Below are 17,074 nucleotides of genomic sequence, written 5' to 3'. Positions count from 1 at the left end.
TATGTGGGCTGCCTTTAAGGTTGATCCAGAAGCTGCAGCTAGTGCAGAATGCAGTGGCTAGGGTGCTGGTTGGGGCTGCCTGCTGTGAGTATTTAACACCACTTTCGAAAGAACTGCACTGGTGGCCAATTGTCTATTGAGGCAAGTTTAAGATTCTCTTACTAACTTTATAAAGCCTTAAACAAATTGGGACCCAGATACCTGAGGGAATACTTTCTCCCAGATAGACTTGCCTCTGCTGAGACAACCAGAGGGATGACCTTTTCTGTCATGGTGGCCAGTTTGTAGAGTCATCTCCCTTCCAAAATAAGACAAACATAAACTTTGTTAAGTTTCTAATGCTTGCTAAAGACCTTTTTATTCACCCAGACATTTGCTGGTTATTAATGCCACACTTTTGGTAAAATTGACTGGTTTTTACAGTCATTTCTGTATTTTGTTTTACTTTAATGTGTTTTTATAAAAAATGTGTTTGAATTATTGTGAACCGCTCTGGTATTACCAATGAAGAGCAGTATAGAAATGTTTTGAATAAATAATAAGTCTTCCACCAACAGTGCCCCAGCTGTAATCCCTGCTGTTTTATCACCCAGCTGTCCAGAAAAAGAGGGCACTCGGGATATCAACCACCCAGAATATGTCTTCATTGCAAAGAGTGGCCAGAGTTTCAACAGAATCACCTTTAGCATTTCCACATTATCTTTTCAGAGCCATATTTTACTGTAGCCAACATTGAAAATGGAAATGGACTGCCTTCAAGTCAATTCTGACTTATGGCGACCCTATGAATAGGGTTTTCATGGTAAGCGGTATTCAGAGGAAGTTTACCATTGCCTTCTTCTGAGGCTGAGAGGCAGTGACTGGCCCAAGGTCACCCAGTGAGCTTCATGGCTGTGTGGGGATTTGAACCCTGGTCTCCCAGGTCGTAGTCCAACACCTTAACCACTAGACCACACTGGCTGTCTACTGGTAGCTAACATTAATATTGTCTTATTAAATTCTAGAGAATTTTAGATGCTGTAGGCATCATAATATTAATGAATCTCAAATGTTATGGAAAAGAATGAATGCCATATGGTGGTATGACACCCTGCCTTTCTGTGGAGCTTATTCCACATTTGGTTTTTGGGAGGTAAAATACAATCAATCTTTTCAGGAGTGCAACAAAAAGCAAATCTCCCTTCCTTGACCCTCTGCTTTATCAAGGTTTACACTCTCATCCTTTAAAATGTGTTTGAAATCTTAGACTTGGGAAGTTGTTATCAAACCAGCGCAACCTGGCTCTGCATAAGTGCATCTTGTTTACCAGTTATGGCTTGCTATCATGTAAATAATATATAAAATATTCTGATGAATGTGAGTTTAGTCTAAAAATACTGGCTGTGCTGTTACTTGGTGCCACCTCAGATGAGTCAGAGCTCCTGGTTTGTATGAAGGGGAAGAAGCTCCTTCAGTTTGTTATTAAAGAGGCTATGGAGTGAAGTTGGCCAATTGGTCCAATTCAAAATTAAGGGAAGAGACAGTAAGCCAAGGATTGATTAGGAATTATGTCATGACATGTTAGCGCAGGCTGAATTGATCTGGAGCCCCACCTTTAGTGCCATATTTAGGAGTTGAATTCCTGTGTTTTAAATTTTTTTAAAATGTGTTTTAAATTGTATATTTGTTTTAATGTTTTTGATTGCTGTAAACCGCCCAGAGAGCTTCGGCTATGGGGCGGTATACAAGTGCAATAAATAAATAAACTCTTGAATTCCATAACTGACCTTCCTCTTTCAACAAGCCTTTTAACTTGAGATCTTATCCCAGCCTGCCTCTGTGTTGGAATTGCTTTTTAATATGTTTTTAAACCTTTTTTTAAAAAAAACAATGTTTTTAACCTTTGTTTTTTTAAAGATGTCTTGAAAGCTTTTAAAAAAAGTTTTTAAAGATGTTTTGTTTTAATGTATTTTAAAGTCTGTTTTTATGATGTTTTTGTTTGCTGCCCTGGGCTCCTGCTGGGAGGAAGGGTGGGATATAAATCAAATAATTAATAAATAAATAACTGTTGCGGATACAACTCCCTGTCTTGCAGCAGTGCATAGTTAAACTACGGAATTCGCTCCTGGAAGATGTAGTGATGGCCACCAACATGGATGGCTTTAAAAGATTACACAGATTCATGGAGGATGAGGCTATCAATGCCTACTAGCAACAATGGCTATGTTCTTTCTCCACTGTCAAGGGCAGTATGCCCCTGAATTCCACTTTGTGGGATCACAAGTGGAGAGAATGCTCTTGCACTCAGGGCCTGCTTGCTGTCTCCCATAGGCATCTGGTTGGCTACTATGAGAACAGGATATTGGAACAAATGGGCCATTCAGCAGCACTCTTATGTATTGACTGTAAAATAATGTACATCTGCAGTGTAGATGAAAACTAGTTGTGTGAAGAGCATGAGAGGCCCATCTGTATTGGCATTCTGTTGGTTTTTGAAGACGCACCTGTTTACAGAGGCATTCCTTTGATCCCTTGAGCCAAATCTTCTGTTTTAATTACTGTTTTAATTGCCGTCTTGTTTTAATGGGATTGTTTTATTGCACATTTTAATCATAGTTGTTTATATTTCAATGATCTAATGGTTTTTGTTGTGTGTTTTTATTGTGTATTTTAATTATGTTGTATTTTTAATTCTGTATTTCATCGGTGTTGTGCAGTTGGTGTTCATGTTTTGTAAGCTGCTTAGAAGCATTAAGTGGTATATAAGATGATGATGAAGATGAAGATTATGATGAAGATGATAATAACAACAACAACGATGGTGCAGACTGAGAGATTTATTGTGACCCGATGCAGGGATATTTTTAAACATCTTTATAAAAACCAAATAGGCACAAGAAGACAGCAAATCACCCATGTCATTTATTTCTTGTAATTGTTGTGTTTAAGGTTTTGTCTTCTGAACTGAACATGTATGAATCACAGAGTCAAGAATACAAATATGAAATTGAAAGACTTGCCAATGAGCTTCTAAATGTAAAGAAGAAATACCTCACCCAAAAACGCAAGGAGCATGAAAACAAGTAAGAGACAGTATGAGTTGTACCAATAACAACAGTATTTAATAAACTACTGTCCAGCTGATATCTGATTGTGACAGCAGTCTCATGTGCGGGGGTGGAGGTTGCTTGTTCTCCTGGTGAGACAGATAAAATTGGCTATTATCGTGTACTTTCTCTAAGCCTCATGTATGGAAATTCACTGAAATAGTATTTCCCTTGAACTAGTCTGCATTGTAAATATAAAATCTATGTTGATGAGAATGTAGATGCAATTTTTCTTCTGCAGTCCATCTTGCATCAACAGAATTCACATAGGCCAAGAGAATAGGCACTTTTTAGTGTATTGTGTGAAAACAGTACATTTCTGTGTATTGTGTATTCTGTGCCTCTGAGTTTTTGTCAAAGAGAAGGGTGGTAAATGTGTGCCATTGTCCTGACAGGGATGGATTATCTTTTGGGTTGTGTGGCTAGTGCAGCCTTCACTGGCCTCACTGTTGTCACAGTCTACTGTATAGCCCGTCAGGGAAGGATAGGAGGAGGGCTGGATCAGAGTTACATCAACAAAAGAAACACTGAATTGCTTATGTCAAAAGTGCCTCTGCTAAACAGCTACGGGTTCTTTGGTGATCAGGGCACTTGGAATCCATTGGCTGTCTCGAGAACAGGAAGCCTGTCTAATGCAACAAACAAATTTGCAGACCCCATGGCATTTTATCTCTTTTTTTTTCTGTTGCTGCCCAGGTTTCTCCATCCTTTAATTCCACCTGGTTTTTTTCAGCTGCCCTTTCCCTCTTCTTTGCCCCGCTTTCCATTTGTATCATGCATTTGCTTATTTTCAGTTTGCTATTTCCAGGCAAAAGTTAATTGTATCCTGTCACTGCTTTGTTCTTTCTCATCAATGGGAGCTTTGTTCCCTCACAGCATAATCCATTTCTATAACATCCAAGCAGGGTACACAGTCATTCTTCCCAATTCACCTATGTGTACAGGCAGAGCTTGGAAAAGTTACTTTTGAAAACTACAACTCCCATCAGCCCCAGCCAGCATGGCCACTGGATTGAGCTGATGGGAGTTGTAGTTCAAAAAAGTAACTTTTCCAAGCTCTGTGTACAGGATCCTGGACTATCCCTTCCCAAGATCACATCTGCCAGTTGAAAAGCATCACTTCTGTTTTGTATCATATTATTGTAGATTCCAAGACCATCTCAAGTGGTTTGGTTAAACAGGACCATATCAATCCAGCCACTTGTTTGCCCAGTTCAAACATTGCAATTTTCAGAAACAATGCAGAAAACACTTAACATGAAAGAAAACCCATGCAATACTGTTTAGAGCTTCGTGTGTAATGATAACATGCATGTCTGTTTAGCTGTATGAACATGTTTATTTTCTTGATTCTGTTCTGCAACTGCCTGTCTAGATTTTTTAACTCATGCATCCCCATCTATGGATTAGATGGGTATCATACAGTTCAAATAATGGATCACCCTGTTACCTTTCTACTAGTCCATAGATAGGTTCAAATTTTAAATATTATAGCTGTTTTCAAAAGGACACTTAGTTGTTGGAAATGGATTGCTAGACATTATGGTAATATTGTGTATTGATCATAAAGCTCCAGGAAGGCCATTAGCTATGAACAATTGTTGCTAATTCTAAACATCAAGGCAGCATTATGCCATTTGCAGATGAGCAGAGGTCTCATTTGATTGCTGACTATTTTGCTAATTCAGTCATCAGGATTGTTTACTGTCTCAAAACATTATTCCCAAGAGGTAAAGGAGGTAACTGTTTTCAAATCCAATTCCAGGCTGTCTATAATGGGGTCACACATAGATATATATGATCATTACATAAAATACTATGAGTTTTCAATTTTTTGCCAGTTTTATACAACATCCATCATGAATTATGTTTATAAGCCTAGAAATTAGAATTAAGCCTTCTCCTTTCTTCTTCCTCCAAAATAGTTCTGTGATCAAGGGGACCTGCATATATTTAGCTACACCTTATCAGGGTAATATATAGTTCAGTTTTTTATTACAACTTGGAAAAAAAATCTGCAATATAAAATAGGGGCATGATCCAGTCTTTGGTGGGAACTGCTCCAGAGAGTCAATATCGCCTCTCTTTTGTTACTTGCTCTTCTTGAGTGCATGTTTGGATCACAGCACATAAGTCATTATTTTGAAGGAGAGGCAGGTACACAGTTACAAGGTACATTCTTGTAACCATCTAGCCCCTCTGTCTTTTCCACGGTGCCCCAGTCTTTGAGTTACTTTTATCTGGAGCAGGACTAATTTTTAAAAATACTACAATTACTAAGGGAGCAAATTTACAAACATCTCTATCAGCTCTAGGAAAGCATTTAGTTATTTGAACCATATCTTTGTGTCCAACTAAGTTCTTCTCAAAGTAAACCCACTGAAATTAATGCACCTAAATTAGTCATGTCCATTAATTTCAATGGGTCTACTTTGAGTATGACTAACATTAGATTATTAGCTGCAGGAATTTTGAAGCTTTGATCTGGAACAGAAAAAGTCCCAAAAGTAAAAATGTAGCATTACTGTGCTTTAATACTGTCACTTTACAGTGGTCTGATGAATTTATTTGAATATTTTGCTGCATTTATGTAGTTGTACATCTCAGTTCAGGAATACATGCTTTTCACAGTGCTCTGACGGGGACTCCCTTTTTTCTCATTAAATAGCTGAATGAATGTGCTATTTTCTCTTAAGGCTGCTAAATTCAAGCTGTGATTGTTCTTCCTACGGCATAAAGTCTAGAGGCTACAGCTATCAGTACAAAGTGATATAGGCAGTGTTGGTTTTGTGTAAAAAGAACAAACTGGATAATTATCGCTACAAGTCTGTGAAATGGTGAAAACGATTTATTCATTAAAATTCAACAAAGGAAAAAATCTCCCTTTTTTGCCTTTGATGATTTCAGTCTTTCATTTGAAAACAAATTATCATCTGGAAGAGCAGTACTACGATTAGAAATTCCAAGTGACAAGTCTTACACTTATTCTGTTTCTAATGAGAAACTCTGGCCATTTTGAAGGGGTAACATTAGGAGAGCTCATTTAGTTCTAATTTTTAAAAATTCTGCATACCATCAGCAGTCACCTAATTAGGGCCAAAAGCATCTAATTGTGGCTGTTTAGCTAAACAGGCTTTCATCAACATGTTTTTAATGATCTCTTGATAGAGCAGTTGCAGCTATGAAAACGTTTGGAACTTTTGGAAATGATATCAAGAAAAAGGTGTAAAAATATGCCACATTTCTTTCCTTCTTTCTTTCTCACCCCTAAGGGAAAAGGAGAGAGCCTTGAGCAACATGGAACATGACTACCAAGGACAGAGAACCAGAGTTCCACGCTTCACTGGAGGTGGTTTCCCGCTTAGCAATCCACCTCCCAAAATTGTGGCCTAAAACATTTGCCCCACTAAACATCATCACCTAGAATGGAAAAGAGGCGTTGGAATCTCCTGCTGAACTAAAATGTTGTTTTGAATATATATTAGAGTATATTATTGTTTTTAAAATAATTTGTAGCAAAATATGTCCTTGAGATTACTTGCTGTTTCAATAAAAAAAATAGAATTTTGGAGTAGGCAATGCTATTTGTTATGCCCAGTTAATTGAATGCTGCCCATAAAGAGGTCACTCACTCCCCATCTTATATATATCTTTGGCGCATATATTTCTATTTTTACACCTTTTGTTACATTTCAAAGCACCCATGACTGGAAGTAAGTGCTGCTGAAATCAGTGTGGCTTGCTTCCAAGTAAAAACATTGGGTATTAAAACTGTAATCAGCTGTAAAGGATTAGCTATATTGCCTCAATCTACCTCTTCCTCAGTATGAAAAAAAAAGAAAAAATAACTATAATGTAATAGCTTAAGAAAATATAAAGCCGAGAATTTTCTCTTTAATGGAATAACATTAATTTGTGAAAGTGAAGGTTGTGTGTTATACAGTCCCAAAACTCATTAGAAAGGTGTGAGAGAACATTAAAACCATACTGGTGAATGTATTTCTTTTTTATGCTAGATACCAAGTATGATGGTAATGTCTTTGACTGTACTTGTTATAGACAGGCATGCTCCCAATGTACAATCTTTAATTAATTTCTTATGTATCAAATGTAGAGTCTAAATAAACCCAACCTTACATTTTAATTGCTGTTAAAAAGAATTCATTTTGGAACCTTTAAAAATTGTTTTCATATTAAGCTGCATATGCCTCCCCACACTGAAACTTTTTCAGCCCAAAGAGATTTAATTATCATTCATTAGCAAGCCACATGATAATGTCACTGTGTGAGGTGCTGAAGAATGGGGGGAGGTACGGGTTTAAAGTAAAACGTTTTGAAAATGGGGTTGGTGTGGAATGCTTACTCTTGCCTCAGAGATGAACTTGTCCCAAGAGAGATCTTGATAAATATTTCTTTAAAAACAACCTTTTGCAAAGATATTGATCATTGGTTTGGTGGAACACAGAATTCTATATTAAAGCTACTTTGGAAAACTATTAGTGTTTATTTCACAGAAATCAAGTAATATATGCATTTTGCTCTTATATCAGGGACAAAGATACTGAGTTGTTAGTGGTATTGTAGCTAATTTCTGAAGCAGATATTCTTATTAGATTCTCAGTATCTTATGTCTTATTTCCAAAATACTTAAAATTCTTTTTCATAACATTTCCTTACAATGGTTGCAATGTACTCACTATAAACAAAATATGCACCAGAAAACTCATAGTATCCTATCTCTAGAAGGATTTAACAGCAAAATCTTGAGAAGAAGATACAAATGAATCCATAGAGCAATTACAGAGTGCTTAAACTTGTAGTGCAGGGGTTCCCAAATGGTGGTGCATGGACCACCAGTGGTCCACGAGCTTCATTCAGGTGGTCCATGGCATGTCCACTTTAATGGTATTTTATTGCTTTTATTTCTTATATTGCATTTTATTGTATTGCAATTTGAATTCTTTGGAATGCAAATTGTAATACAATAGACAATAATAAAAGAAGCAATAAAACACAATCAAAATCATACAGCATCTAGCACAGCACATTATAATTGCTACAACAGGCAGGAAAAATAGGTGGTATGTTACGATCATTAGCAATTTTCATGTAGCCCATGGGAAAAAAAGTTTGGGAACCACTGTTCTATTGGGCACACAATTCTGATGTTTAGATTTAGCTCAGGCTGCCAAATCTTAATACATCACTGAAATTATTGGGTTTCAGATTTCCCTGTTTGTAATTTCTAAATAGTATCCCTATGGGTGATATTGTGGAGACATAACATGTCCTGTGTCTTAGAACAGAGGTACTGCCTCCTCCAGCTGCATTTCTTCAGGCTGGTGTCTGGCTGGGAGAAACATATCTGATGGGATTGTGAAACTGTAGAGGCAACAGGGCAGATGAGGAAAGGGTTCAGTATTTCTTCAGCTCTAGGAAAAAATAAACCATGATGACCAATGAGCAGGCTGATGGAAGTTAAAGTCCAGCAACATCTGGGGTACCATTTATTTTTTCATTCATTTGGCGATCACTCGTGGCTGAGTAAGATTGTCTTCCAAGATAAGGTCTTTAACAGTGGGTCCGTAAGTGACTGTGGAGGCCAATTCTGGATCCACACAGCCTCCCACAGTGAGGACATAGGTTTCCAGATGGAAGATGGTCGTGATGAGGATTTGTTTGACATGCCTTCCGCTTAGCTTGTTTGTCCTGTTCGCCTTGTATTCATGCTTCTTCAAAGTCCACAGCACCTTTGATATAGCCAACCTCCATTTGGGACGTTCATGGGCCAAGACTTCCCAGTTGTTGATATTCATGTTACATTTTTTTAGATTCGCTTTAAGAACATCTTTAAACCTCTTTTGATGTCCACTGATGTTCCATTTTCCATCCTTAAATTGGGAGTAAAGTAGCTGCTTTGGAAGACAGTGATTAGGCATTCGAACAACACGGCTGGTCCAGCGAAATTGATTTTGAAGGATCAGTGTTTCAACACTGGTAGTCTTTGCTTCTTCCAAAACACTAACATTAGTCCGTCTGTCTTCCCAAGTAATTTGCAGAATTTTCCGGAGGCAGCATTGGTGGAATCTTTCAAGAAGTTGGGAGTGGCGTTTATAAATGGCCCATGTTTCACAGCCATACAGTAAGGTCAGTAGTACAATGGCTTTGTAAATAAGCATTTTGGTCTTTCTGCGAATATTTATTTATTTAAAACATTTCTATGCCGCTCTATGTTCCTGGAAAGCTCAGAGCGGCGGACAACTCTATAATAAAAGAACATAGACCGAGAATACCTTATAAAAGCAAGACATACACCATAGATACTTATAAGATAAGATTAAAATAGTAAAAACTGTATACAATACAATAAACACATAATTACTCCATAATCCCTCATGGTCAAGAGATTTCCTATTCCTCAGTCCAGGTTAAATGCAAGACGGAAAAGGAGCATCTTGACCTGGCGACGGAATGCCGGAAGCAAGGAGGCCGACCGGACCTCTATTGGCAGGGAATTCCAGAGTCTAGGGGCGATAACAGAGAACGCCCTATCTCTGGTTCCTGAAAGATGAACTTGTGAGGTTGAGGGTATCCTAAGGAGTGAATTATCGGAGGACCTGAGAGAACGAGGGGGTTCATAAGAAGACAACCGATCGGACAGATAGACAGGGCCCAAGCCGTGAAGGGCTTTAAAGGACAACACCAGCACCTTGAATTGAGTCCGGAAGCAAATTGGCAACCAGTGGAGCTGTTGCAACAGGGGGGTTGTATGGGCACAAATGTCAGCCCCTGTCAGCATTCTTACTGCTGCATGTTGAACCAATTTAAGCTTCCGAACTGTCTTCAAAGGCAGCCCCACGTAGAGTGCGTTGCAGTAGTCCCGATCCTCGAACTCTCTACGCTTCATTTGGGAGAATGCGGCACTTGCCGAGCTCAGACGATGTTGAATTTCAGCATCGATGTCAGCTTTTACAGAGAGATGGCTGCTGAGATAGGGGAACTGATCAACGTTCTCCAACGTCACACCATTAAGCTGGATCGATAGTGCTACAGAGGGACTAGTTTGCACCTGTTGATGAAGCACTTTGGTTTTTTTAATAGTAAGTGAGAGCCCAAGCTTTCCATATGCTTCTGCAAAGACGTTTAGGATAGTTTGAAGATCTTCCTCTGAATGTGCGGAGACTACATTATCATCGGCATACTGAAGTTCTATGACAGAGGTTGACATTACCTTACTATTTGCTTTCAGCCTAAGGATTAGTCATGGATGAATCTGTCAGATTATTATTATTGTTGTTATAATATAATAAGATTTATTAATCACTTGATATCCGAAGGTCCCCAAGCAACCTACACAATGTTAAAACAAAACAAATAAATCACACTGTAAAAACATAACAATAAACAACAACAAAACAATAGCAATACCGCCCCCACACATCCGCAGGAAGGTTTGGCAGTTTCTAATTTTTCCATTCTTAAATTCAGCTCTCCACATGTCCACATCAGTTTATTTTTTTAAAGACATCCTCATGAAAATTCATCAGCATTTTCTGAGAATTTTGCCTAATATACACATTTTTGCAAAGCAATTTCCCCTAATATAATGCATTTTGTATGTTATTTTCATTAATATATACATTTTAAAGTACTCTCCCCTAATTATATGCATTTTGTACACATTACTTAGCTGGAGAACTGCACTGGGAAATTTGGAAACGTGCGAATTTCAAAGGATGGGTATATTTCAGTGTATTGTTTCAGAAAGTGCAAATTAGGTAGGATCACCGTTAAATATGAACTGAATTTCTGTCCCATCCCACACTAAGGAAAAAATGGGGAAACTATTGAACAGGGAACTGGACTGTGAAGATATATCCCATCCCTTCCTTTCGCTGTTTGATTTAGATATTTTCCAAGATGGCTCTTGCTATTTAAAACATTCCTACTACAAAATGGCAATGATATTTACTGGAGCTTTTTAAAAATCCATAGGTTGTATTCAACTAACTGCTGCTCAGAGTAGCCCCATTGAAATTAATGAAACTAGGGTTAGCAGTTGGTCTACTCTACGTAGGACTAGCAATGAATACCACCCCATGTGCATATGGCTGTATACACCTTCATATAAAAATAAAATCAGTGTACACACTACATCCGTAAACTGCAGGGGTATGCTGCTCAGATTAGTGCTCAAAAGAGCACACTGTATTTTCTTTGTTTCTCTTGCACAAATGTCATTGAAGATGTCACATCTAGCTGTGTGCTTTTTGTAATTTTTATGCCACTGTTTGGTCTGTACTTTTCTGTTTGCCCCTAGATTTCATTGTTACTTTTTATAATTGAAAATTTATTGTTGTTGTTGTTGTTGCTATTCAGGACGCTTCCAGATCACCTGTTTGGTAAAACAGAAACATTTAGAAGTGATCTTATTTATTTTATTTATTTATTATTTGATTTATATCCCGCCCTTCCTCCCAGCAGTAATCTTTGCATTCTGTTAAAGCTCCCATCAAATTACTCTAAATGATGGGTGTAATCCACTAGAAATTTCAGCTGTGTAAGTCCTATTAAAAATGACTGGGATTTGAATAAGAGCTGATCCAGGTAGAAGGCCTGAATTTGTCTGAATAGAATTGTCATTTATGGGTCAATTGTAGGAGATGTCCAGATGGCAGAAGTGAACAACTAGAAAGTATTCAGGGAAAGGCAGGCATCTTCCCTCCCACTGTACTCTGCAATGATATCATTTTAACAACTTGTTACCCACTTCAAATCTCAGTCAAACTTAGCTGGGTTATGTGTGATGTCATGTATGATGTCAGGTGCAGGGCGGGTGGATGTGCTTGCCCAGGTAGAGTTGGGAGAGTTCCCTGCCTTAAACCCTGGAGAGTCTCTGCAAGTCGCTGTAGGCTATACTGAGGTAGATGAACCAATAGTCTGAATCAGTAAAAACTAAGGGAACTTTTTATGTCTGTTCTTATGTGGCATGTGTTGATTTTGGGGGGAGAGCATTTGTCCTAGAGTAAAAAATTGTAACAGGATGAGGGAGCCTGTAATGCTTTTAAAAGGGTGACATACTTATGGATGGTGCCAAAGTGGGAAGCCATCCATCAGGATGCCCAAGGCAAGACTTATCTGCTGCATGGACTAGCGGAGATCAATGTAGGTTGCAGCATCCACCTTTTCAATACTGCACTGGTGGATAAAATGCATTCAGATAAAGTGCATCTGATCTAGCTGTGTGGGTATGCCCTTACACATGGTTGCTTATGGAAGTGCAAGTTTTTAACATTCCAAAAATTTCTTAAAATTTTATTGTTATATCTATGTGTGTTTATTTTGTTTTCTTTATGATGAAAGTTGTTCAGTCTATTCAATACAGACTGGAAAAATACATAGATACAGTTGAAGGTGTAGCTGGTTTACCCTGGCACAATGCCATCAAAGTCAACAAATCTAAGTTTATTAATACCAGCAGGTTATCTGGCATGCTTATGTATAGACAGGTGGCTCATTGTAGGATAAAAAGACATATGCTGACTTTAGCAGAATCATTTCTCACTCTTTTTCCATGTGTTGACCCTTTTGCTAATGAAAGCAGCAAAAGCAAAACTGAATGTCATCTTCAGTTTCTGGTGAACTCATATTTTCCAAGGATACTTGAGTCATTGCCCCATACAATGTTAGTATGATCCAGCTAAAGAAAAATACTTTTAACCCCTCTTGATTTCAGCTGAGATAGGTGGCCATGTGCTATGTCAGTGGACCCCATAAGGCTGCAGTTCCCAGTACACCAGGAAGAAAATTCTCTTGAACTTCAGAGGAAGCGTGTATGAGCAAGCTGAAAAGTGCTTTACTTCAACTGGATTGTTCCGAGTAGATTTTAAGGTTGGATGAATTTGTATATTTTTTGTCATGTTCAAACTATTTGCTGATGTTCTGCAAAAAAGGAAAGTGGCTTGTGACGTGTCTGTAGCCTGCTTGCAGGAAGTGCTCAGCTAGGAAGAATGGGGTTTAGATCTCAGTCATTCCACTATAAGAATGGTTTTCCTGGGCCAAATGGCTGACTTTTCTGTAACTCACATGCACCAAATGCAAAGACTGTCAAATTGCCCCCACACTAGAAATAAGCATGCAAGATAACAGTGTGGGCCAGCTACCTTGGTGAAGGAGAACGTTCCACACCTTCACCTGGCGAAGTCACCCAGGTTCAGAGCCTCTAACCAGTCTAGTAAGTGATCAGTGCCCCTTATAACCTTCTCACTAAAATTGCAAGCTGAGGGAGGCATGCCAAAAGAACCATTCCCCCTACTGTAAAGCTTTCAGAGAGATGGCCCCATCAGCACCCACAATATGCCCACTTCCACTCCTCCAAAAGGCCTCTCAGCTGTATTACTGGAGTATGTGAACATCCCATCACCAAGTTGGTGCCCCTCGGTGCTCACCATGAAAGCTAAGCCAAGTCCTCTCTCTGGCTGCACTACATGTTTGTTATGATGGAAAAGCCAATTAAATTGTCCCAAACAACCCTTCAGATGAGCAGTATGGTGGTAGACAAAAAAGATGGTCTCAAAGGCAAATAAGAGGCCATCCAAGAAATTTCTACACGACTCCTAATGGCAACTGACTAATCTCATACTGCAAAGGGGTGTGAGGTTGGGGTGCCATGCTAGCCAGACAGAGAAATATTAGGGGGTGACTTTTAAAGCCAGTCCAACGTCCCCACACAATGCAGTGATGTTTTGTGAGACTAGAAAGTCTTATGATGACATTTTGGGGAGGGGAATGGGAACAAAAATAGCCCCATGAGAATACAGAAGGCCAGGATTACTAAGGGGGGGAAAGTGTTGGGTAACTTTAAAAAAACAAAAACAAAAAAGAAATTTGTTTATCTCAGAAAATGGCTACAAAGACGTCCCTGCTCAGAAAACCTGAGTACCTCATTCATTAGACTATAATTAAAGGCCAAATGGTAGGGAATGGACATAAAGGATGAAGAGGGAAATGAAGCTGCCACAGTGTGCTGCTGGACTGGGGGCATGTGGGAAGCTGATACCATCTCAACACAACTTTCTTTATAAAGGAGCAGATGCACACTTCTAGGGCTGTCAATCCAGTGCCCTTTACAAAACTGAAAATTCAAATCAAGGATTGTCAAGGGGAATATGTGCCAGTGTTTCTTATCTGATCAAGAGCTTCACCTCTTGTCTTGTCAGGAGATCTGCCTCAAATTTATTTCACTGCTGCAGGGTAAGTGAGTTTCCATCTGCCTTTGTCATCTGCCAACAGCCAACCTTACCATGAGCAGTGTGTGCTTTTAGGACCTTTCACTTTCTCATATCTATATCCCTTGAACTCAGCTCCAGACCCAGAACCCAATTCTGATTTTCTTTCTTTGTTTATTTTATTTTATTTTATCTTTGTGACATTTTCTGAATATGTGGCAAAGTGTGGTTTAGATTATTGGCTGAATACATGGTAAATATTTATGTATTTGTGGTAAATACCTTCAATTCTGTGATTAGACTCCCTCAAACATCAAAATAAATGATTATAAAATGCCTGTGACTTCTTGATAGCTCACAAATTTGTCTTGGCATGAGCTTTTGCGGGCAAGATGAATGTTCACACCACAATAAATATGTTAGTCTTATGGGGCCACGTAAGGCCAGTCTAGGACATCACGCTTTCTGAGGCAAAACAGCAGATAGTGCCCCCACCCAAGTCAAGCTACATAGTTCACAGGCACCTGAGAGAGAAAATCCCACAATAATAATAATAATAATAATAATAATAATTTAATTTGTGGGTCGCCTATCTGGCCAATGGCCACTCTAGGCGACGTACAATTTAACAACAATACATTACATCATAACAAAATACATCATAAAATACAATATAACAATAAAACAATAAAACAGTTCCAGTACAGAGTAGTAGGCTATTGGTCGTAAAAATTTAACCCTCCCCGTAAGTCCCAAAGGCCTGTCTGAAGAGCCAGGTCTTCAAAGCTTGGCGGAATACATTCAGGGAAGGGGCATGTCGAAGGTCATATGGGAGGGAGTTCCAGAGAGTGGGGGCCGCCACTGAAAATGCCCTCTCTCTTGTCCCCGCCAACCTAGCTGTTTTAGTTGGCGGGATTGAGAGAAGGTCCTGTGTGGCTGATCTTGTTGGGCGGCATGGTTGGTGGCGCTGGAGGCGCTCCATCAGATAAACTGGGCCGAGACCGTATAGGGATTTAAAGGTTAATACCAACACCTTGAATTGGGCCCGGAAAATAACTGGGAGCCAGTGTAGGTCGAACAACACTGGGGTGATGTGTTCCCGGCGGCAACAGTTTGTAAGTAGTCGAGCCGCAGCATTTTGTATAAGTTGTAATTTCCGGACCGTTTTCAAGGGTAACCCCACGTAGAGCGCATTACAGTAATCCAACCGAGAGGTGACCAGGGATGTACCACCAGTGGGAGCTGATGAGCAGGAAGGTAGGGCTGCAGTCTACGAATGAGGTGTAATTGATACCAAGCTGCCCGGCTCACTGCCGAAATCTGACCCTCCATGGACAACTTGGAATCAAGAACAACCCCAAGGCTGCGGACCTGGTCCTTCAGGGGCAATTTCACCCCGTCGAACACCAGGTCAACATCTCCCAGCCTTCCCTTGTCTCCCCCGAGTAGCACCTCAGTCTTATCAGGATTCAACTTCAGCCTGTTCCTTCCCATCCATCCACTCACGGATTCCAGGCACTTGGACATGGTCTCCACAGCAGACTCTGGTGAAGATTTAAACGAGAGATAGAGCTGAGTGTCATCCGCATATTGGTGACACTGCAGCCCAAATCTCCTGATGATTGTCCCCAGCGGCTTCATATAGATATTAAATAGCATGGGAGAGAGGATAGAGCCCTGTGGCACACCACAATTGAGAGGCCAAGGGTCTGACCAAGACCTCTTCTTGGGTATAAAGATACAATAACAGCACATTTTAAAGTTATAATTTGGTACCTGTTATGGGCCCCAAAGAGAACCTTTGGCAAGATTGGGAGGATGAAGACTGGGTTGCAGATGTCAGAGAAAGGGGCTGGGGAAATCCTGGGTGAGGCACTTCCTCTGGCACTCTATGTCTAGTGAGGTTAATATTGCCAGTCACCCCCCTTGTCCCTGGTGACTGAGGAGGAATCCTTCTTGGCACATAACCCAGACCTGGCCAATGAGCAAATGGAGCCAGGCCGGAGGATGAGTTCAGAGAGAGAGCCAACAACCTCTCCAAGGTCATGCCATCTGGATGAAAGATGTTTACTGTTAAGACCGATTTCTTTCTGCTTCTAGAAGGACATCCCATCTTGTAACACAAGCTAGAAAGTGCCAGAATAACTAGTGCAAGTAGAGTGCTTGCCCACCTCTTTTATATTTAGAGTGGCTGGACACGATAAGGTCAGTGCAGCATCTGCTATTGCCTCCACATGCCTAGTCTGTTCCTAAGACATGCCTAATCAGTCCTTGCTCTGTATCCTGAGATATACCTCGTCTACTCCTGTTCTATATCCTGAATCATGCCTAGAATGTGTGATGCTGTGTTCCTGTACTGACTTCTAGAATAAAGCTTCTTGTGAGTTCTGAGCCTGCTTCTCTGGTTGGGAGCCAGTACCCTTTCATGACTCCCAAAATTAGCTCCTTGAGGTGGCCTAATGGTAGGGCTGGCCTCAGAGTTACAGGGCAATTTGTTGTTTTGCTGCAACATATAAGCACAACTGCTCTCCTGGAATTTGTTCCTCAACATATAACTTTCAAATTTTTACAGTAAATTGAAGTTGGTGTTTTTTTTCTGTGCTGAATTTGGAAATTTTAGAGAGGGAGTAGGATAGTCAAAGGGGAGGAATGAGTGATACTTCACAAGTGGTTTGCAAAAGATATGGAACTGGGATCATGGAATGAGTACTATGTTCTTTTTTAAATACATTGTTTCTTAGCTTCTGACCAATCTATGTT

General features: G+C 39.7%; 1 protein-coding gene across 1 annotated transcript in view; it reads left to right on the top strand.

The window, feature by feature from the left end:
• Positions 1-7,207, top strand: part of CFAP58 (cilia and flagella associated protein 58) — a 160,971-nt gene extending 153,764 nt beyond the window's left edge. The window contains exons 17-18 of the mRNA XM_061634391.1: positions 2,929-3,062; positions 6,359-7,207. Coding sequence (XP_061490375.1) covers positions 2,929-3,062; positions 6,359-6,479 — 255 coding nt within the window. The 3' untranslated portion in view covers positions 6,480-7,207. The remainder of the gene's footprint in view (positions 1-2,928; positions 3,063-6,358) is intronic.
• The last annotated feature ends 9,867 nt before the right edge of the window (positions 7,208-17,074 follow it).

This window comes from Rhineura floridana, chromosome 7, assembly GCF_030035675.1.
Source record: "Rhineura floridana isolate rRhiFlo1 chromosome 7, rRhiFlo1.hap2, whole genome shotgun sequence".
NCBI lineage: Eukaryota > Metazoa > Chordata > Lepidosauria > Squamata > Rhineuridae > Rhineura > Rhineura floridana.
The sequence above is the reverse complement of the archived record's forward strand: the minus strand, read 5'-3'. Positions and strand labels throughout refer to the sequence as shown.